Here is a 24,817-nt window from a genome sequence, read left to right on the forward strand (position 1 = left end):
TCCACTACCTTCATCCCTTCATTCTGCCAGCTGACGCACCTCTGAAATCCAAGTGCTTTTCCTGCGCGAAAAACAAGGTGGGTACACAGATGAGCTGCCACTCATCCTCATTCCAAACTGGATTAGTGCAGATTAACAGAACAAAGCTCACTACTGATTTGAATCACTATTAAAATGGAGATACTGCAGAGGCTGTCACCAAGTTCAAACAAACTGGTTCCTGGGGAGAAATCGATAGAGGAAGCGGGATAATGAAAGTCGCTGGCAGAAGGGTGTTTAAAAACTTGTCTCGGGGAAGTCGACTCTCCTAGGACTTGGATAGTAATTGTCAAGTGTGCCGCTTGGTGTACAGCAATACATTTAGCTGAACTACACACATATGCAAGGGTCTGCCTTATCATCATGTACAATAGATGGCATGTATTGCCCGTTTCATTAGACATCCTCCCAGGGTGGCAGTGTAATCAAGGTTTTCATTAACCTAAAGACAGCTTACACTTCATGGAGGAACCCTCTACAAAAAATCTGCAATTAAAATTCAATGTGGTCTTTAAGAGCAATGCCAACATGCTGAGCTGTGTGTGAAATACACTGAGGCGAGGGGATAAAGCTGCACAGAACCAACTAATTGAATGATATGGACAAATTGTTTTGATGTTAATAATATTTAATATATGGAGATTACCCTGCTGGAGTGCCTTTAATAATGTACATATTTGTTGCTCCCAGTACACTCTCTCTTTCTCTCTCTCTCTCACTCACTCACACACACACACAAGATATGCAGATGTGTAAACAGTACCACCTGCAACATTACTGTCAAAAACTGATGACGCTTTACTTGATTTATTAAATCTAAACTGTGCCAGTTCCATTTTGAAAGTGAAATTTGTTCATTTTGTGCAGGCCATTTTCTCATTTTCTCTTTGAGAATTTGCTGTTATGAGATTATGTCCTGCTGGATGAAGTAATGACTTTCTTCATTGCCCCACTTTACATGAAATAATTTTTGACAGGAGAATGCAGATCTGGATTTGATCCGCTGCCAAACAGCAAAACAAAACTGCTGCACGAGTGCATTACAAGTTATTGTCTGTTCACAGAGGAATATAATATTATTATTACAATTATTATTATTACACTACTTTGAACAAATCTAATATCCTACAAGGCTGCAGTCACTGATATAACTATATACTTAGTACACTGGGACCATGTATGCACTCTGTGTATGACTGTGGGTGTCTTTCATATATAAAGGATCTTTTCTTCTATTAATTTTTTGCATTTTAGGAAACTTTCCATCACCTATTTGGCATATAAATATGATGTCATGTTTTTTTTGTCAAGGTTAAATAGTACAGTCCCTATGCTTAACTGTGACTAAAGATACCACATCATACTACTAAACACATAGAATGTATTAAAAGAACTCAGTTGTGTTTGTGGATGTAGCTCTTGTGATATAAAGAAAAAATCGAAATGTCGACCTTGGAAACAGAGAGATGACACAAATCCCTCAACAGGGTTTTTAGGCTTTTCCAGTGTAGGTACACACTAAAATGAGTATTGATGTTGTTACAATAAGTTATTTCCTGTGGGCATGTATTACTTATCGGAACACTGACACTTAACCTTTAACCCTCACATATTTGTTTCTAACAGAACTGCCAACACTGTCACATGCCCTGAGGCTCTGCTCTACAAGCTGGAATAGCACAGACAACGGGCCAACAAACTAGCACCATGACAACTGACTCACAGACAGCACATCCCATGCAGTCTGACAGTTGTGGATACTCCAGTACTCCAGCTAGCACAGGCCTGTCCAGCCTTACATCAGCTGGCATTCCACGTCCCACCACACACACAGTCCCCACTCTCATTCTCAGTCTGTTCTCAGGAGCTGTGTGTAGGTCAGCACCCCCCCCATCCCATCCATCAAGCTCATTCTCGTTCCTTCCATTTCTCCTCCTGCCCCCTCTTGTCTGCTTTAACAACTACAAGTGGAGTAGTCACTCAGTGAGACCAGTCTATCAGTTTGATAAAACACTTCAGCAACATCCAGCTCCAGTATGATGGGTCCACCTCCCCCGTCACAACAAAAAAATATATTTCACTTCCTTTGCCATTTTACCTCCAGAAAGTGAAAACAACTGACAGGACATCTTAATGGCTGAAGGTTACAGAAAAAGTCACCCACCTTCTTGCAATAATTAAAAACTCCAAATAACATTCCACTCATAACTATATTTAAATACATCTTTGTAATAATACAAAGTTACACAGATGCCTATGTAATTGCCATGGTTTGTGTTGCATAAAGTGTATAAAGCTAAAGGTAGCATTTGTACTTCATCAGCTGCTGTTGGATATTGAAAAAGCCAGTCCCTTACAAGAAAGCTTTTCCCACAAAAATGAAATTTAACCTTGTGATGTTTGGTTCCAACTTGCCTGAATTTTACTATGATTAATCAACTTTGGACCTTTTTAAAGTCATTCTAATTAATTATTATAAATATCCCTTATTTAAAAAACACAAATTACAGTGCTTTTATCAATGTTAATCCCATTTAACAGGACTTTTTTACCATTTCTTCAAACAGTATAAAGTAATGATCTTGGCCTTCAAATATGGTGCTGGCTGAGTTCCAGTCTTGTCCCAGTGGAGGAGGCCCAGTAGATAAAATAAACTCTGTTCCCAGTTCCCAGTTAACTCCGCCTCCATCAGTGTGACCGTGTCCCTCTTTCTCTGACCTACATTTGCCGGGCTAGACCGGAGTTGCACGCTTCACTGGGACTCTACTGCTGGTTTAAAATAAGCCCAGACTGCCAACTGGCTGTCCTGTGTTACACACTGTGACTCCTAGGCCCAGACTCAGCAGTCAGCTCCCTTCGTTTCATTCATCACTGCCTGCTTGGTGTGTGCCACCACTGTCTCCTGGGTTCTTGGTTTTCTTTTTCTTTCTTTCTTTTTTCTTCTGCAGGTCTGCCTAACTGTCTGTGTCAGTTCCTCTGTTTGCCTCCACTTACCCTAACTCATCAATCTGTTTCCAGGCAACTGAAATCCTATGCATCCATTATATGTTCACTGCCTTTGACTAAAATAGTGAAATGTGCCTCATTGTGCCATTCACAGGCTTCTCACTCTGGCTCCATTTTGCTGTAGGCACACACACACACACCTTCACCCCTGTATATGAAGAAGCTTGTCTCCCACATAGCTGTAATGATGATAATGGTTATCACAGTGGTACTAATAACAGCATCAATACTCATATTAATAATAATGACAATAGGCTTTAAATTACAGGGGGTAACTGCTGTAACAGGTCCTTCTTCTTTGAGAAGGATTCTCTTATGAAAAGGCATGTGCACTTTAACACTGTTTTGTGTGTCAGTTCTTATATTATTATTATTGAAAAAAGAAATCCAACTCATCCAGTATTTTCTTTCTGTTATTCAGGAATAAAAATACATGCTTCTGCTGGCCAGCTGCAGCTTACATCCATGTCTGTCCAGATCAGACCTAGGCAAAGTACAGCCCGCAGGCTGGTACTAGCACCATGTCCTTTCAAGGTGGCCCTGTGGACAGGGGGCCACAAAGGAAAGCAAAATGACCACACAAAAGTTAATACTAGGCAGCAGTGGAGCAAGTGGAGAGCAAATACCTTTCACAATGATGAAAGGCAACAATATATTTATAAATGCTACTACTAATACTATTAGTTTCCAATTTCTCATTGTATTTATTTAAAAAACTAATAGAAAATAGATGTACTGCAGCTACAGGAATATTTCTGAACTCATGGAAATCCTGAATTCCTGAACTCGAGAAAATTCCCAGGAGTGCCATTAGAATTGTTAGCTTAAGCATGTCATTTATGCTAAAAATCCACAGGAGAATTGGGGTGAAAGTCTGCAGCTAGGACTAGTAGAAAGGAGAAGTGATGGCCTAGTTTAGAGATGTAGACTTTGTTAACACCTGTTTTAATCACCTTAAAATAGTTGTTAAGCCCCGCCCACAGTCAGAGCAAAGACAGACAAAAGATAGAAGTTGAAATAATAATTACAGCGTGTTTTTATGCATATTTGCCTGTATGTTAAGAAAAGCTAGACCCTACACTTCCATAATGCAATATGATACTATTTACTGGTCACCCTTGTCTGATGTCTTTCTTACATAACTATTTTGTAGTTCATCTAACACAAGCCATGCTTCCTTAATGTAATGTCCTAATGATACTAATGAACATGGTGAAGAGAACATGGCTGTTCCCTCCACCTCTGGGCTTTATAAGCATGTTAAGTGCTCCACCTCGGGAATCTCGGCACGTTCCCATCTGATGAGTGCTCATCAGATGGGAACACCTTGATGTTATCACAGGAACAGCATAACCTCAGCTGGCCTTGAATCCAGCTTAGTGTGCCCTTCATGAAACACACCCTGCTCATCCTGATTAGCCGCACTTCTCTTTGTGCCCTGGGCTGTGTCACTTACGTATTCCCTTTATTTCCCATTCAGTCTACAGTATGCTTCTAAAATGTGGAAACATTTAAAAACCTTGACTTTTCTGTGTGAAGCCACAAAAAACACAGATAGAGGGGAAGTATGATTGAGTCTTTTTGATATCTCCAGCTATTCATTCTGTCTCCAAATTAATTCCACATTTATCAGGTGGAAGACAGAGGACGTTATTAGAGATGTTAGGCTGGCATGAGGGGAGGGATACTCACTGATTATGTTCCACTTGTAGCACCAGTTCAAGGTCAGTGGATGAGAGCTCAATTTCCCCTCTCACTGGGTACTCCTGTCGAGTGCAGAGGAGAGACGGTGTTAGGTCACTGCAAAGTGCAATAACAGCATCATTTTTTTCATTGCATTTAACAACTTGTCCTCAAAGCACTTAATGTCATGCTCAACTAGCCATCAAAAATATTTATAGTTTGTCACACAAAAACCTTCATCATTGCTACATAACAATAATCAAACTACGTTATTTTGACACATTTTAATGCACACAGTGGGATATATTAAATAACAACCACCACAGAAATAAACTGGTGTCAGTATGTAGCAAATACTATGGTGCATTCATCAGCCAAATACTTCCTAAATTATTTGCCGCATGACTGCTAGTTTGCAATAAACACGATCATGGCTTCTCAGAATTCTTTATTTATTTATTTATTTCTCATTTTGGTAAATAGTTTTGGTCAAATTTTAATACAATTTTCATCAATATATATATATAGATGTATAGACTATTAGTGTATATATTTAATATATATAAATTTCACAATATTAATCTTAAATTTTGTTATATTTTCCCATTCAACCATACATCCCACATGATGCTTTCAAGGAGCATCAGGAAGTCAGATGATTCATTCTGTATTCAGAAAATACTCTAAGGCATGAAAGGAGAAGATTTTAGGCATTATATTAGTGAAATATTTTTCCCATTAAATACCAAAATTTGAAAAAAAATATGACCAAACTTTGAGGTCAGCTATAGCAACTAAGACCTGTTATGAGTGTGTGTAGGAGGCCGTTAGTCACTACTGGCTAATGAGAAATGCTAGCATCCAAACCAGGTAATGTGTGGGCAGCCATTTACTGGACTTGTTGTCCTGCTGCAGATTGAAGTTATGATTGCTCCGATGCCTCTCTGATGTTGCTGTGTGATGATATAAACATCTAAACTTTTTTGTTCAGTTGTGTTTACTTCTCAGAATATAATAAAAATACACAAAAACAGATGAAAAAAGTACATTTTTGTTTTGTTCTTGTCAAGAATGACTGTAATAACAAACTAATATTAGATTTCCTTTTAGTAATAATAAATAATAAAATGTAATCTCTGCAGGGAAAATTGCCTTAATTCCACTTGTGAAAAGACAAAAACCTTTTTGGGTCTATAAGAAAAAGAGAACCAGTGCAGTAAGAACAGTTGGCAAGGAAATTAAACATCCCCAGGTGACACTATTCTCATGCAAATGAAGTGTCAGACTTATCAGCTGACAAGAGTCTCAACCATCCTAAACTCTGTACCCCCCAAAAAAGGAAGAATGATCTAATGTGACACTGCAGGCCTGTCACTCCTACATGAACAACAAAGGCATACAGTGTTATAACATACCAGGAGTTTAGATACACGACAAGCATTTGGCCATCAGTGACCCAACTGAACTGCAGCTCACACGCGGAGTGTTCTGTCAGTCACAAGCTGCTGCTGTTTATCACAGTATTCTTTACTTGCTCTTTTCTGTGACAGATTATGGACAATATCTATGAACTCTGCTTCTGCAGTACATTACTGTTTTTTGTCTTGCTACAGGAAGAAATAAGCGTCTGATAAATGTCCATCTCTTGAGTTGGTGTCAGGAAGTGACCGGTCAGTGACAGTTGGGTGCAACCAGCAGTTTATTCCCTCGGTGTCGCCACCTGGCAACAAGAAGTTCTATTTTCTGATTGGCTGACAGGGTGCTAATTGCTACAGCTGGGAATGCGCAGTTCTGTCAGATTGTCTGGTTAACTAGCAGCTATAACTTGTTAGAGGTGTGTAGAGTCAGACGTTACACTAGATGCTGAAGGGTGAAAGAATTTATTCTGCATGGTGTTAACATGCGGTGTGCGTTGCTACTAACATGAAGTATTCATGTTTCTATGTGTTTATCACTTAAAAATGTGATTATCATAAGTGTTTATGTGTTAGGAAGTTTTATAGAAAATCAAAGTAATTTGAGGATACTGAATATATTAACAAGTAATTTCATAGTGTGTCATATAACTTTGTTTTCTGCAGTTCAGGCTGTGGCAGATGAGATCAGTTGTTTTTCTGCTCTTTGGAGAGAGCTCCGGTTGGTACGAGATGGTCATATATTCAGACCAAGGACAGCAGCACCTTTGACCTGATAAAAGCCAGATTCTAAAGGCCTATGCATAGCCTGCATGGCCTGCCCTCCAGTAGGAACTCTCTGAAAGGAAGTTTGTCTCACTCCTGAGTGACAAGAAGAGGAATTAGCAAGGCTCGTCCACTCTGGCATAAGCAATGTGGTAGAAGGAGACAATGGGATATAACCCGTCAGGCTGCAGGGACAAAACATTTTAGTATTATAGACAAACGTATTGCGGTAACATATTGCGTCACTTCCTGTTTTGACACTGTCCTGTTTGTTTGTTCACTTGCTGTGCGCTGTTGGTGCTACGGACTTTCTGCATTAGACATAATTGTGTTTGCTTTCATTGTGGTAATACACAAGCACCTTAGTATTAGAGTTAAGTGCACCAGTCTCTAGGTTCCCTTCTTGTTTACCACTGTAGCAAAGCTTACCGTAACTTAGCAGTTAGCATTAGCGATTAGCATGGCTTCTTCCACTCGCTCTCCCTCTGCCTCTCCCTCTCCTGCACACTGCCAGGTGTGTGACATGTTTAGCTATTCCTGTGATGGAAATTTTAATATCTGTATATGCAGTCACTCCTTAATATTTGTTATATTATGATATATTATCCTAAACTGGATCCCACACTCCAGGGGGTCAGCCTCAAGGTGCGATCAGGAGACAAATGGCTCTGTGACCTACGGGACTCCAGGAAAATATCATTAAGGTGTGAATTAGCATCCCACACTCCAGGAAGCCAACTTAAAACTTCAAAGTATAACCAGGAGACAGTGGGTCTGTGACCAGCTAGAAGAGGGTGTGACTTGATTAGGAGGGGGGAGGCTGCTGCAGGTATAACTGTGACATGTTCCCCATGTTTGGGGTCTTTCATTCATTCTGACCGCTAGAGTGTTTTTCATTGCACAAAGTGTAGCTTATTCACAGTCTTGGAAGTGAGGCTAAGCGAGTTAGAGGATCGGCTCTGCACTATAGATAACCTGTAGCCACAGCAGCTAGCCAGCAGAAGTTAGCCTGTGCGGACCGGCCTGCCTTAGCTGTTAGCCGCCCCCCCGGCAGCCTCCGAGCAGCCGGAAAGTCAGAGAGGTTGGGTGGTGGTTTGAAGGAAGCGTAGCCCGAAACAAAGGCCTGTGGTTCACCACCAGCCGCTTGATATATCAAAGTGTTTTTCCCCACTCGGCCCTGGTTATTGGCGACTCTGTTTTGCGGCATGTAAAGCCGACACCAGCGGCTATAGTTAAGTGCATCCCGGGGGCCAGAGCGGGCGACATAGAGGGTAGCCTGAAGCTGCTGGCGAGAGATAACCATAAATACAGTAGGATTATAATTCAGGTCGGTGTTAATGACACCCGGCTTCGCCAGTCAGAGGTCACTAAAGTTAATATTGAGTCGGTGTGTAATTTAGCTAAAACCATGTCGGACTCCGTAGTGTTCTCTGGTCCCCTCCCAAATCTGACCAGTGATGACATGTTTAGCCGCATGTCCTCGCTCCGTCGCTGGCTGTCATGGTGGTGTCCAAAAAAACAACGTGGTCTTTATAGATAACTGGGAAACTTTCTGGGGGAAACCTGGTCTTATTAGGAGAGACGGCATTCATCCCACCCAGGGTGGTGCAGCTCTGATTTCTAGCAACATAGCCAAGTTTATTAGACCAACCTGACAACCCAGGGTCGAGGCCAAGAGTCGCTGTCCTACACACCTCTCTGCTGCTTCTGGAGGACTGCCGCCCTCCGTTAAAAACATATTAAATACAAATACACATAGAAACATGTTATTGAAGTGGTGTCGCACGTCCTCCCACAGTTCATCAAGCACACAAGTTAAGATATATTAATCATAGTAACCTCATTAAAATACACACTGACACACACAAACACATAGAACAAGGTAACAGAACACTCAGGTGTGGATTGTTTAACATACGATCCCTCCACTCTAAGTCGCTCTTAGTTAATAATTTAATTATTGATCATCACACTGATATATTTTGTCTCACTGAGACTTGGTTACAGGATGAAGAATATGTTGCTTTAAATGAATCAACTCCGTCTTGTTATATTAACTGTCATGTTCCTAGAGTTACAGGTCGTGGAGGAGGAGTGGCAGCAATCTACCGCTCCAGTCTTCAGATGAATCCTAAATCTAAGTCTACTCATACTTCTTTTGAGAGTCTCACTCTCAGCCTGTCTCACGGAAGCTGGAAGAAGTCAGAATTTGTTTTACTCGTCGTAGTGTATCGTCCACCTGCTGCTGCTTATTCAGAGTTCCTGCTGGAGTTTTCAGACTTCTTATCAAGTTTAATGCTCAGCACAGATAAAGTCATTATAGTGGGTGACTTTAACATTCATATGGACATCGACTCCGACAGTCTGGAGACTGCCTTCAACTCACTCTTGGATTCAGTTGGGTTCTCTCAGTTAGTAAATGAACCCACACACTGTCACAGTCACACCCTCGACCTGGTTCTCACCTACGGCCTGGAAGCTGAGAACCTGCTAGTGTGGTCTCAAAATCCTGTTCTTTCAGATTACTCATTAATGACCTTTGATTTCTCTCTTTCAGACCTACCAGCACCTGAGGAAAAGGTCTACTACAGCAGATGTCTGTCTGAGGATGCTGTATCACAGTTTAGGACAGCAATCCTACCAGTACTCCCCACAGTCTGGTACTGATGGGGGTACCAACTTAAATATTACTCCTGCAGAAATGGACTGCTTTGTCAACAACACTGCAGATTGCTCCATTGAAGAAGAAAACTACAAATCAGAAGAGGCTAGCTCCGTGGTACAACTCAATATCCGATCACTGAAACGGACTACAGGAAGGATGGAGAGGAAGTGGCAGTCCTCTAAATCAGATGACTCCCAGAGGGCCTGGAGAGACAGTTTGCTGACGTATAAGAAGGCCCTTCGTAAAGCTAGGACAGCCTACTATTCATCACTAATAGAAGAAAACAAGAACAACCCGCGCTTTCTCTTGTTTTTTCTCGCTGTAGACAGGCTGACAAACAGCCACAGCTCTGTAGAGCCTCGCATTCCTGCAGCTCTTAGTAGTGAAGACTTCATGAGCTTCTTCACCGATAAAATCACCACTATTAGAGGACTAATCAACCACAATCTGTCTGTGACCGCTACTAGCTGATACACCGCTACTTCTGGAAACAGATCCTGATCTAACTCTGGACTACTTCATGCCCATCGGCCTCCCTGAGCTGACCACCAGCATCAGCAAGTCTAAACCTACTACCTGTCTTTTGGATCCGATCCCATCACGGCTCCTCAAGGATGCTATTCCTCTGATCGGAGAGTCTATATTAGGACAGATCAACTTGTCTCTGGAAACAGGATATGTACCACAGGCTTTTAAAACTGCTGTGATCATTCCAATACTTAAAAAACCTTCACTGGACCCGGACCTCTTAGGAAACCACAGACCGATCTCCAACCTCACCTTTATTTCCAAAATACTCGAAAGAGCTGTTGTAAGTCAGCTAAATGACCACCTGCATAGGAACAGTCTGCTCGATGCTTTCCAGTCTGGATTCAGAGCCCATCACAGCACAGAAACAGCACTGCTTGAAGTCACTAATGACCTCCTCATGGCATCGGACCATGGACTCGTCTGTGTACTCATTCTACTGGATCTCAGTGCTGCCTTCAACACAGTAGATCGTCATATCCTGCTACACAGATTAGAATAGAAATCATATTTATCTGAATATCTGAAAAGCTCATCCATGCTTTTGTCACTTCAAGACTGGACTACTGCAAGTCTTTATTGTCTGGATGTCCACATTAATCCATCAACAGTCTGCAGCTGATCCAGAATGCAGCAGCTAGAGTTCTGACAGGAAGCAGCCAAAGGGATCATATCTCTCCTGTTCTAGAGTCTCTTCACTGGCTCCCAGTGGACTCAAGAATACACTTCAAGATCCTTCTTCTAACCTACAAGGCTCTTCATGGACTTGCACCGCTATTATGGAACCAGTTACCAATCTGGGTCCGAGAGGCAGACACTGCCTCCACCTTTAAGACTAGTCTAGTCTACTAAATTTGCTTTTCTCATACTATAATGAAAATCTATTTGTTGCTAAATATGCAGTAAATTCACTGTGACTTCGTAGTCTTATGAGAGTCCCAAATCTTGCATGACTAGATTTGTTTTCATTTGTTTCCTAAAAACATCTCATTTCCCTTTCAGAAAACCATTTCCATTTCCTTCTCATTTTCAGTGCCTCTCAACATATTTCAAAGCTAAAATCATAGGATCAGTTCTTGAAAAGGATACGTTGCAAAGCTCTCCTTGCTGAGTTTGTTGTGCATATTCGCTGATCAAACACGTCACATTTCCTAAGCTACATTTGTCGATCTTCTACAGCAGCCGCTTGTGCTGTGAGTGATCCGGGGCAGATAAGAAAAGGAGTGGGACAGTTGTTGGAGTCAGTCGTGCCACTGATGGGCTGCTCTGGGCTAGACACAGGAATAGATGAAGACAGCAGCGACCATGCATCAGATGGAGCTCCAAGCCTGGGTCCTCTTTGCTCTAGTGAAGCAGCGCTAACACACACTGAGCCAGAGGAGGGCTTATTAGATGGATCAAAGCTTGTCTAATCTACATGCTAAGAATATGATGAGAGGGCCCTGACAATCCTCCTCTCCTTCTGAAAGGGGCTGATTATCATACAGGGTCATGAACAGTAAACACACAACGATGTGATGACATATGCGCTCTTCAGTTCTTTAAAATGACTATGGGTTGCCACAGTGACAATAACTACGCTCTATTAAGGGACATCTCATGCATTACAGTGTTCAGAGGAATATTCATTTGGAGTCAGCCAATGAGTGTTCATTTAATGACACAGAAATGCACAATTGCTGCAAATGGCAGCAGGAATCCTTGGATAATTTGCTTTATGACAATTCTTATTTTCAAAGATTATTGCAAATTACTCTCAGTGTGAGAAAGTTCTACATCTCTTTGGAGACATAACAATCATAGCTACTAGTAAAGAGACCTCAAACTGTATAAAATAAAAGTCAATCATGGCTTCCTAGAATTTTTGTTTTTACAGAATTTTGTTGGTGCCATTTATTTTTGTATACAAGCGCTTTGAGACAATTTCTGATTGTAAAATGCGCTATATAAATAAAACTGAATTAAATATAGACAATTCTTAATGTAGATGTCATGATATTTTCCAATCTGATGTACAGACCATCTAAAAGTTCAACAACTCTTCCTGCTTTTTGAAAGTTATTTAGTTATATGAAAGTTATAAGAAAAATAAGAATGTCTGAGCATTTTATCTAAAAGAAAAAAAAATAGTTGACAGCTTCATTGGCACCACAAGGATAAGGTGACATATGAATTAAAGCTGCAAGCAGCATTGCGGGCCCTCGCGCACCTTGCGATCCGCTGGGCCATCCCCGCTTCCTGTCCTATGCTCTCCTCTCCTCTGATTTCCAGAGATGTACAACACACACATGTTTACATCAGCAGCAGGAAACAGAAATTTCCTGCTGCCAGTAGGTGGCGCTATGACCGTATCATCCTATTAGCATATATATCTGTTCAGACTCTGTTCAGGTACTGCAGAAAGTATAGTGTTTCTTTGTAATGGCGAATGGTCAACTTTGAGGCCACACCCCCGCCACACGTAACACAAAGACTTTTGAAATGCATCTATTCCCTATGGTGTCCTGAGTGGACACAGTGAGTTTCAGCTCAATTGGATGAAGTATGCAAGGCGTGAAAAGTTTTGTAGCAGGGTCACAAAAATGGTCACAAAAGTCAAAATGGCGGACTTCCTGTTGGGTTTGGAGGGGGGGGGTCCAAGAGACTTTTTTGTGCGTCTTGAGTTGATACATATGTGTGCCAATTTTCATAATCCTGTGTCAAACCGGTCAGAGGGGCTAAGCGTTAGGGGGCGCTATAGAGTAATTTTCCTATGTGCATTTCAAAAGTCAGCAAATTTCAAAATTTTTCGGGCGAATGAATTTTTCTACCGAGTTTGGTGAGTTTTGGGGCCTGTTAAGGCCCCCAAAAATGCGATGTCAGGGGGGGAAAAAAGAAGAAAAATAATAATCCTAAGGGTTTCAATAGGGCTCTTGCACCATTCGGTGCTCGGACCCTAATAATTACAAAAAATAACATGTCTAAAAAGTTTTTTTTTTACATAACTTTGTCTACTTAACAACTCAATCTACACCTCCCCCTCTGCCTTTGGGCTGATTTTTGAGTCCCAGGAACATTTGACTAGTAACACCCTGAATAACAGCAGTGAAGCATTTCTGCAAGTTTCATCATTCCTCCCCAATGACTACACCTGAAAGCACAACTGAATTTAATCTTTATTATATTTTATCAGAACAACAAAGGTTCGCACAATCACCTATGCCACAGTCAACTGTTTTAGACCGGCCCTCAACCCGACCCATCGGATAACTTGCGATGTGTGTGGAAAAAAAAACAAAAGTTCAATCTCATAGTCACACGTTATTATCTTGTGGCCACAAGCTAATTAATGCAGTAATTTCCAGCAGATCCAGAATGTTTGTCTGATTGTTAACATGTTAACATTTCATTTTATTTTAATCTTGACAATGACATACTTAAGTCACCTGCGGTTAGGCATGGAGTAGTATGTTAACCCTTTACGTGTCTCAGAGCACTTGTTTTTCCCTGCAGGCTGCAGCTTTATTGTCTTTAACTCCGTACTGTACATGTAATTCTTGCTGCTAACAAAGAAAACAACTCGCCACTAACAGGCATACAACCTCTCTCTCTGTGTCGTACACACACTCACTCGCATCCTCATGCTGCTCCACAGCTGGTACGTGCACACACTTACTGCTCAGTCACTTAAAAGAGACATGCCACTATAACAAGTAATTAGCAAGAGACACTTAATTTGGCTGCTCAAAATACATGGGCTTAAACGCAAAGTCTATGCAGATGTCGGGAACGTAACATTTAATTATTCACCAGCTGGACGAACCTGGGAAAATACATGGCTACATGTGGATGTACAACAAGTGCTCAAAGAACATTCTTTGTTTCCTGTTGTTGAGCTGCAAGAATCAAACAACTGTTTGTTTGATTCTTGCAGCTCTGGACCCTGATACCATCCATCGTTCTAGGAGACTAAACCATAGGCAGTATTTTGCTCTGGTCCTCTGTGGCTATGACAGTAATGCATGGCCACGCATTATATTTCTTTTGTCCAATGTCACCAGGGGATCTCTGTATATCTGCCATTTCTTAAACAGAGCAAAGTAAAAGGCTTCTAAGATGGAGCTCTTCAGTTACAGTGATGACTGACTGACAGAGGACCATTCACTTTTTACATTCCTTCTTGGACGATTTCTCTTATCTGAAATCGTTGAAGGAACTACTGTCGACTCCGGTGCAATTCCTCCCAATCAATCAAGCAGCATGAAGAAGGGCAGAGAAAGGTGTGAGTGGATGGAGCTTTGCACAAGAGGCAATAACATCTGAGACCCAAGAGGGCTTTGGAGAGCGAGGACGGGTGGTGGTGAGGCCGGTGGTGGAGGTGTGAGTGCTGTGGCAAGGACGCCGGCAGGTGGCTGAGGATGAAGATGATTTGCTGAAGAAGAAAAAGGTGCCCTGAATAACCACTTCCTCTGGTACTGTGCGAGCTAATGACATGAAGAGCCTTTATAATTAACCTCAAATCTAAATAATCTCAAATGTGTGTCAAAGTTGCTGAAATTAAACAAGTCTTTTTCTGAGGAGAGTGGGGAGGTGGGGGACAGATGGGAGTACTTATTACTGTTCCCTTCAGTCCCCCACTGAGTCAAAGTAGAGGGCTAACGGCAATGAACTGTCAAGACAATAAAAAGCATCATGGTATCAGAACCGTAACTGAAACCCTGTGACTACCACTTTTGTATCTTTGAAGACTGGACTGAAAACAGAACACCCTGAAATGAATTCTGCAGTTACATCACATTCAGGCATTCTGGCATAAATTTATGTAAGTTCAATTTTAGGTGTCTAAACCTAACCAATAGTTTTGGTTGTTCAACCTAACTAGTTAGTTTTAATCTTGATGTCAGGACCTGGATTCTTGTCATATTGTTTCTATGTTGATCTAGTATTTTGTTCTCTTAGGTTTGGTCTCTGTGTTAACCTGTGTTCTGTTACTGTGTCATTGTTAGCTGTAGGTTGATGCTCGTCTTAGTTGTGTTTTCAGTGTCTCGTATTTCCTGTTTTACTTTGAAAGTCCTGTGTTGGTGTTTCCCCTTGTGTCCCTGTGAGTTTGATTCCCTTGTGTTCTCCCTCCTCCTCCTGGTGATTACCTGCTCCTCCCTAATGTGTACCACCTGTGTCTCATTAGCTGTGTCTCGTTTCAGGGTCTGCATCCTTCGGAGGACGCAGCCTACGCGGTCTCAGGAGGCCGCGTCCTCCTGAGGATCCTCCGGAGGATCCTCAACCGTTGGTAAATGGGACGGTCTGGCCTTCAAAGCACTTCCTGATTGTGGCGGGAAAAACAAAAGCAGCGACAGCGACACAACACGGACTAGACAACAAGCGGGACAACAGTGTGGATTTAGAAATTTGGAATTTTTTAATATATTTATTTGTTATTGGAGGAAGAGGAGAGGCGGCTCCAGCGGCAGCAAAACCGGTGACGGCTCATTTTCTTCAGGCTGGGAGAGCGCAGTGGGGAGGTAATGGTAAGCTGCTGTTTAACCATATTATTGATCATAATTAATATACCAGTTACTGAGCAAACGCTAGCCATATAACCAGTAGATAGACAAATATGATTAAATGTAATTTATATTTTATTCAATTGTAAGACTTGATACAGGGTTCTGTTTGTAATTTTAATACTTTAAATTAAATAGCTAAATGTGTAAGAACCCTGCAAATAACCCTGAAACCACTGCTTTAATGTGTCATTAAGCATCAGGTCTGTCACTACACCAGAGAATTACTGCTGGGTGGAGAAGAGTGGTGCTCCCTGCAAGACCAGCTGTCTGTCCTGGAGGAGGTGTACTGACCATCATCACCTTTGGAGGGTGAGGATACATATTTTATAGCTTTTCATATTTTAAGCTGTTTTGGAAGCCGCTCTGTTGAAGTTATTATTTTTATTTTTGCCCTTTTTAAAAACATCTTTAGTAACATGGCAGCCGCCGATCGTCAGCTCTGCAAACCCTGATGGACGATGTGGTTCAGAGGAGACAGGCACCCCCCTCCCCCAGATGATGTCCCACTCACAGCCAGAGGACTCCAAGGTCTTCACCGTGGCATCATCCAGTCCAGCAGCACCAAGGACTCCTGCTCAGCCAAACATTTATATATATGTTCTTTGTGAATAGTATTTTCTGCTGATCTTTATAAATAATAAACTGTACATTTTCATAATGCCCACTGGTAAATAGTTAGAAATGTTCAAACTGTGTCTTTGTAAATATTGTACATAACAGAACAATGATTTACTGTTGTCACTGAGAAGTTGTTCAAAAGTTTACTTAAATTATAAATAGGTGAAAACACATAATGTAACAAGGTTAGAAGAGTTTAAGAACACAGAGACAAGAACGATTTAATATACAATTTGATAAGTGACCATTTAAATAACACAGAACATCAAAATCACTGCTGTCCACCATCCTCTCAATGAGCTGAGGTCTGTCCGTTCTTTCTCTCCTCTCTCTCTCTCTCTCCCTCCCTCTCCCCCTCTCTCCCTCCCTCTCCAGCCTCACGTCCTCCGTTATCAATTGTCAGGTTTCTTCTGTTTCCCTCTGCTCCTCCTACAACAAAATGACAACAGGCAGAATGACCGTTTGATATAATAACGATAATATTGCACCTCAAGTGAACTATACTTTATACTATACTACAGTAAACAGTCCAGAAACAACATTCAATCAAAACGTTTAGTTTACAGCGCCTCGTATCGACAGGACGTCATGTTTGTAAATATAAAACTCATTTTTTTAATGCCGCTGTCACTACTAGCATTTTAAAACTCTCGAACTACTGCTCTTTACTTACATTTAAATGTGAATTCGGCACTCCTGCCGGTGCCGCTGCCGCTCGCTTGGTCCGTCATTGTACTATTGGACAAAAAGTAGGCCCGCAAAGCATCGTGGGATATTTAAGGCCACGAAGGATGGTAGCGATGCATCCTCCAAATTCAGGCAAAAGGAGGACGCATTTGGAGGATGCATTTGAAGGACCCTTCAACTTTTGGCGAATTGGGACAGCCTTCGCGCAGCTTTGTGACGTAAGCGGCCTTAAAATGCGCACTCCGAAGGATGCAGACCCTGAAATGAGACACAGCTATTGTCTTCCCTGATCCTCTGTATATCTTGTGTGTCTTCCCTTGTCACCTCGCTACACCTTGCCAGCCTTTACGGCTTTTGTCCTTTTGCCTTTGCCTTTTGCCTCTTAAAAAAACCATGCTATGATGAAGTTTTATATTCACCTTGAACTCTTAGTTAGGCCAAGCCATGAAGAAGTTATCTTTGTTTTTGACTCCGTCTGGAAAAAAGACTTTGTTGACTGCGAACCGCTCCTGTCCTACACTTGTGTTCTCACCTTGCCGCTGAATCCTGACACTTGAAACCTAAATGTTTAGACTGAATGTCAAAAACTAACCAAGTATTTTTTTAGTATACACACCTATTACTAGTATTTTAATTTCAATCCTAATCAAGTAATGCAGGGCCACATCAATTTCCATAAACAAAGGACCATTTATTGTTATTTTTTTTTCTTTTTTTTTTTCTTTTGCCACCATAGCTTTTTTTTTTAGAAATAAATAAATATTGAGGCATTTAGCTTCAATACACTTAATATATTGTCATCATAGCGAAAGACCTTTGCTGACTTTAACGCGGCTTTAGCACTTACTGTAGGCAACTATACATGTTCAAACTAATAGGACAAAAGGTAAAAGATGGCTAGAAACATGATGAAATTGCAGGGAAACTATTGTTTGTATATTTTTTGGAGGCCGCTCTTTTTCTTTGAATGAAAAGGTCACAGGGGCCGGTTCTGCCCAGCAGGTTGCTTCCTGGTGTGATGGTAAATTTAAATCTCTGTATATGCAGTCTCTTCCTTAATATTGTTACTTCAATCTCTGTATGTGCAGTCTCTCCTTTAATGCTTGTTGTTACTTCCCTGGGACACCTGACCTCCTGTTTCTCACCAAAGTAACAAATCCTCTTGCCGTTTGCCATTCAACATTAATGTCTGGGACCTTTCCAATATACAACAGACTCCAGAAGGCGATCCTGAGCTGTATCCACACTCTTGAGTTGTATCCCACACTCCAGGGTTCGGGTTAGGGTTGGCTCTGTGACCTGCTGGACTCCAGGAAAAACTTCAAAGTATAACCAGGAGACAGCTGGGTCTGTGACCGGCTAGAAAAGGGTGTGACTTGATTAGGGGCAGAGGCTGCTGCAGGTATAACTGTGACATGTTCCCCATGTTCGGGGTCTTTCATTCATTCTGACTGCTAGAGTGTTTTGATTGACCTTCTTTGCAAAGAATAAATCCTTGTCGGCCGGCAGAAGTCTCGTTTTTCACCAGAGCAGAAGAGTTTCCACATCAATTTTGGGGGCTCGTCGGGATTTCCTCGTGCAGTCGTCTGGGACAGAACGCGGACAGCGATAGGCCATCCTGGAAGGAAAACGTTTCCAGCCTCCAACCTCAAAATCTTTTTCTGAGAGGGGAGGACTGACCGCAGATGCCCCAGACCTCTGCCACTGGGATTGAAAGGACCCAATTCAGCGGAATACAATTCAGCGAAACTCATCTAGTGAGCACTGAAATATTGACATTTAAATTGTGTCCTTAAAAATGTGGGTTTTTTATTTAGCGTAAAATTCCTTTCTCATATTATCCACAATTGATAGCTTTTGTTTGCTTGTGCTAAAACAAAGTAAATAGGTTTTGCCCCTTGTACCAAAACGAGAAAACTTGTGGAGTATCGAAGTGGTCCTTACAGAGACGTCTGTATTGTAGTAGCCGTGCACGGTCTCCATTTGGAAAGGGGAGTAAGGTTTCCGCTGAGGTTGGACCTCCAGAAGGACAGATTGTGGATATTATGAGCATGAAATATGGGGATAAAAGCTTAAAATATTTAAATGTCTGGACAACTGAGTTTGGATTTCCAGTAAAGGGGTCTCTCAGTTCAAAAAATATATCAATATTTGAGGGAAAACTGAAACAAAAAGAACAAGAAATGAAAAGGAAAAGTTCTGTTAAAAAATTAGAAATTGTGGAAAGTCAAAAAGAATGTTTTTTGATGTGGAAAATAGAAACTGAAATGCGAAATAGGAAAATAATGCATAAACAGCTACCTTTTTCAAGTAAAAAGACTGAAACCAATAAAAAACTGACTTTACAAACACAAAGAACACCAGACTCGCAGGTTTCCTCTTCTTTGTTTCCACAGTTGCCCGCTTTGAAGCTGGATCCAGACCTCGACGGCAACCCACCCCCCCACCTTTTAGCTCCTCCACCATACAACTCTGCAATATCTGAGAGACAAAGAGGCCCCACTGCTCCACAGCAAGGCACAAATACAGAAGCAGCTCACCCTGAAGTGCCTGTCTCACCACAACCTTCTGCAACCACTCCGTCTCCTCTAATTGCACACAGACTGAGTCATCCTAATCAAAATGCAGCCTTCAACATGCCCATGGTGGAAGTATCTGGACCAGAAGGGGCAACTTTAGTTTTCCGTCCATGGACTTCCGCTGATATCACAGCAGCCTCACAACATCTACCCAACCCTACAATATCAGGTAAAGTGTTTGCTGAACAATTTCTCACATTTTGCCAAGAGTTCAAACCCACCATGAATGAACTAAAAAGACTTCTGATCACTAAGATGAAACCCACAGACTGGCAAAAAATAGCTGGCAAATTTCCAACTGCTGACCGCTGCAAACACATCGACTGGGAGTCTAATGTCCATTATAGGGATGCTGTCTGCCATCTTTGTAGTGCTTTCACTGAAGTTTTTCCTGTAAAGGTTAACAGAGAAAATCACTGCCTGTAGACAAAATGATGATGAAAACCCTGATGAGTATCTCACTCGCCTGAGATATTCAATGCCCACAGTGGACTTCAACCACCTGAAGAGTTAGGCAACTCTCCAGATGTGTGGGAAATACACCTCTGTAATTGTTTCATAAGCGGATTAAAACCGCACATTGCCTCAGCTGTTAAGAGTTCCTGCATTGGCTGGAATGATGCACGCCTCTTTGAACTTTGCAGACATGCCACACATGCCCATAACCAAAAAAAAGAAGAAAAAAGAAGAGACAACACAGAAAGAACTTCACATGGCAGCAATGACCATGTATAACACAATCAGAGAGCAGGAACAATCGGAACATGCATACAGAGGGAAAGGACGTGGCAAAAACAACACCTGGGTCAGAAAACCCCCAAGTGATGTCTGTTTCCTCTGTGGCCTACGTGGACATTGGAGACGTGATTGTCACAAATATGCCCAAAAAACCCCAGAGAACAAGTCGGACTGACAAAGAATGGGGGTTGTCGGAGAGGGACGGACTCCTGCTGACAAGCCAAACCAACTTGTGAGATCAAAGGAAGGTACTGCACCACACACACACACATATACTGCAGAGACTAACACACAATCAAATGAGAGCTCAGAGAATACACATATGATTGCTTTAACATACGTTCATAACACATCTGATCTTTTCAAGAAACTTCCACAACATACATTGACTATCACAGAACAAAATGTTGTATTTCTTGTTGACTCAGGAGCCACACATTCTGTGATAAAAGCTCTAGAATTTACAGAAAACATTATAGTCCCATGAAAACTTCAAACATGCATTCTTACTCTCTGAAGTCTGTCCTATTAACTTGATGGGCAGAGATTTGATGTGCAAATTAGGCCTTTGTCTGATCTCTACTCCAGAAGGTGTTGAAGTTCTCAGGTTAACTGACCTGGAATCAAATTTCTCACACTCCTTTATCCATTACACCTCTGACCTTAGGTATACTTATTAATGGAAATTGCAATCATTAACAGCCCAATCTGAGCTTATCACAGCAGCTAGACAATTAATTCCAACAGCTGCAACAGATTTCATGGCACCAGAGGATCTGCATTGTACCTCTCATGTGTCAATAGGACCTGATGCGCCATATGAGGAAGGTTGGCTGCAAGAGAGATCTGACAGGCTTGCATTGACACACATATATTGGACACAACACATGTGCCATATCAGTCTCTCTCACACCAGCTCAATGTAACATGTACACCATGGACCATTTGGTCCCACACATCACACTCACCAAACACACATCACATAATTGGGAAGGTTTGGGCCCATTTATGAAATCATGTTTGTGCACAGCCGATTGGCAAGAAACATCTGATCGATCAATTTTTTTTTCACCAACACTGCAGTGCTACTCTAAATGCTTAACATTTTGCACGTTCAAAGAGAAATCCAGCTGGTACCTCAAAGCACTTCTAAATCTTTTTGTTTTTTGTCTGAAGAACAAGCTACAACCATTCCAGCCCTACAGGAGGTCCCTAAGACACTGTGGGCTGTCAGTAAATATGATGTTGGCCTTATCAAAGATTGTGAACCTGTTGTCATTACTCCAAAATCTGACTATAGACCTTACAATATCCACTTAAACAAGAAGCCATCAATGGCATAACACCGGTCTTTGGGTCTCTTAAAGCAGCAGGAGTATTTGTTTCCTGTGACGATTCACCAGTGCGCACACCTTTGTTCCCTGTTAAGAAAATCAGAGACAAAGATCAACCAACTCAATGGCGTTTTGTTCAGGATCTGCAAGCAGTAAATGTAGCAGTTCAACCCAGAGCCCCAAATGTTCCAAATCCCTACACCATCCTGTCTCAACATTTTTTTCAGTGGTGGACCTTTCAAATGCTTTCTTTAGTGTTCCAGTCCACGCAGAAAGTCAATTCTGGTTTGCCTTCCATGGGCGAGGCTACACATTCACTCGCCTATGCCAGGGATACTGAGATTCCCACCATTTACAATGACGATCTCAGACAAAGTCTTGAATCCCTTGTTCTCACTCCAGGTACCACTTTGTTGCAGTATGTTGACGACATTATGATCTGCAGCCCAACCAAGGAGCAGTGCGAAGCCAACACAGTCAAACTCTTGCAACATCTGGCTCATGGCGGTCACAAAGCCAGCTTGTCCAAGCTTCAATTTGTCCAGGAAAAGGTTGTTTTCCTGGGTCATGTAATTACTCCTGAAGGAAAGACTCTTTCACTAAAACGAGTACATGCAATCCAGACCCTCCCAAAACCCATCACAAAAAAGCAGATGATGTCCTTTCTTGGCATGTGCTCTTATTGTAGACAATTCATCTCCAACTATGCCATTCTTGAGGCTCCACTTGCCTCCCTCATTCGTGGCAAGAGAGAGCTGTGGCTGCTGCTGAAAAGGCATGGCCTCCAGAGACATTGTGGGCTACTCAGATGTAACCCTCCTCATTCCACATGCTGTGTCTATGATTTTGCTTGAACAAAAAACTACTCACCTCTCCACAGCACGACGGCTAAGATCACAATACTTTTGGACATGCCTAACATCACTGTCAAACAATGCAAAGTTTTAAACCCTGCCACTCTTTTTCCTACACCAGATGAAGGGCAAGAACATAACTGTGTTGCTGTCCTCCAACAGGTTTGCTCCCCAAGACCGGATCTACAAGACACCCCATTAACTAATCCTGATTTGATTCTTTTTGTAGATGGATCTGCTTCTTGCGACCCACATACTGGTCGCATAATGGTCGAGTTGGATTTGCTGTTGTCACTAACCATGAAACTTTTGTCTCAGATTCACTGCCCTCTCACTATTCTGCACAAGCAGAGGAATTGATAGCCCTAACAGAAGCCTGCAAAAAGACCGTAACTATCTACACTGACTCTAGATATGCATTTGGAGTTGTACATGATTTTGGTGCCCTATGGAAACACAGACCATTGTTGAAATCTGATGGAACACCCATTCTCCATCAGAACAAGGTTGCTGGTCTTTTAGATGCCATTTTACTCCCAAACTCAATTGCTGTTTGTAAATGCCAAGCTCATACTAACAACTCAGATTTTGTCTCACTAGGAAATGCAAGAGCTGATGCTGCTGCAAAGGCTGCTGCACTCCAAGCCCTGCCCTTAACACTCTGCTTGTCTCAACTCCAGCCTCTATTCCCAGCTCTCTCTTTGCAATACAGTCCTTCGCCACACCACAAGAAAAGACACTGTGGAAACGCTGTGGTGCCACACAGAAAGAAGCTGTGTGGTGGGGGCCTGACAACAAACCCTGTCTGCCTAAACATTTCTTCCCACACTTTGCAAAATTGACACATGGATTGGACCATGCGTCAAAAGGGGGGATGATGAATACCATAACCCTACACTGGTTCACCAAAGGATTTTCAGCTTACGCACAGAAGTTCTGTCAGTCTTGTATGGTTTGTGCAACACATAACGTAGGTAAAACCAACACAATCACACACGCTGCCCACCCACCACCAGACAGACCATTTGAACATTTGATGATGGATTTCATAGAATTGTCACCAGCAGAAGGGAAGAAATACTGCTTAGTGATGGATGACATGTGGTCAAAATGGGTTGAAGCATTTCCAGCAAAACACCAAAGCAGTCAGGTGGTAGCAAAGGCTCTGTTAACAGAAGTCATTCCGAGGTGGGGAATACCAGCCCTGCAGCCCTGAACAAAATAATGGACTGGCCTGGTCCGTTCTTTCCCTAGCAAACCAAACTGAAGCAGCCCTCACCTTAATGAACACTGAGATGCTTGCAATTAGAACAGCAGTTATCCAACACAGACTTGCTCTCGACATTATTTTGCTGAAAAAGGGGGTACTTGCAAAATACTCAATGCCTCTTGTTGTTTTTACATCCCTGACGAAAATGAGAACATCACCGACATCATCAAACATATGCAAGATGCTGTTCGAACTCTGCTTACAGCAGATGATTCATGATTCTTCTGGCTAAAGTCCTGGGGCCAAGAATGGTCCTCATGGCTGCTAACAGTGATTATCCCAGTTGTATCGATTTTCTTTTTACTCAGCATCCTGATTCCCTGCATATTGAGATGGCTAACTAATGTGCTCACTAGTAAGATAATCTACTCCTCCACATATGTCCATGTGAATATTGACAATGCCGATCAAACGCTTGCTCCATTTCATTCAGTTCTGACGAAGAGAATAACAAAGAAAAACTAGACTATAAGTAAAAATGAAATTTAAGGGCAAACATTGTGATGAGAGAACTCCTGACTTTGTAGCATTCTCTCTCTTATGAACTGTGACAGTACATATCAGTGTCGCACACTAGGACACTGACCACCCATTCAATCATTCAACTTGGCTGAGGTACCATGCTCCGCGAGACGTGTGTGTGCAGAACTCCTCATACGGCCCGCCCACTGCAGCGCACGCCGTGTATACTACAGGGAATTTCTTGCCACCGGGATCACCACTTTTACTATTCTGCACACGGCGTTTTGCCTTTGCAAATCTGTCGCGCAGGTAGCGCCACTTTTTGCGACACACACTCTCTTCTGTGCAAAGTATCGTTGCTATCTCCTTCCAGGAGTTGTTGGCCATCAGCGTGTCTTTGTAGGTCCTCAGCGATGTATTGTAGAGATGCTCGTATCTCCTCACTGCCTCAGCAAGCTGCTCCTCAAAAACATCCATTGTTGAATTAATTAAATCTGTTGAATCAGTGCTGTTTATACACCTACCTATATACCTAGAGAGGCTCTTGCGCTTCTCCACTTTCATCACGCCCACAATAAATTCCGACCAATCACAGCATGGTTGCCGCACAGCCTTGAAAGACAAAGTTCGG

General features: G+C 42.0%; 1 protein-coding gene across 2 annotated transcripts in view; it reads right to left on the reverse strand.

The window, feature by feature from the left end:
- The window catches only part of adam19a (ADAM metallopeptidase domain 19a), a 263,959-nt gene that overhangs the window by 139,810 nt on the left and 99,332 nt on the right, over positions 1-24,817 (reverse strand). For both annotated transcript variants that reach the window (XM_028428685.1, XM_028428684.1), the window contains exon 3: positions 4,738-4,811. In XM_028428685.1, the coding sequence (XP_028284486.1) occupies positions 4,738-4,811 (74 nt within the window). The remainder of the gene's footprint in view (positions 1-4,737; positions 4,812-24,817) is intronic.

Source organism: Parambassis ranga, chromosome 18 (genome assembly GCF_900634625.1).
Source record: "Parambassis ranga chromosome 18, fParRan2.1, whole genome shotgun sequence".
Classification (NCBI taxonomy): domain Eukaryota; kingdom Metazoa; phylum Chordata; class Actinopteri; family Ambassidae; genus Parambassis; species Parambassis ranga.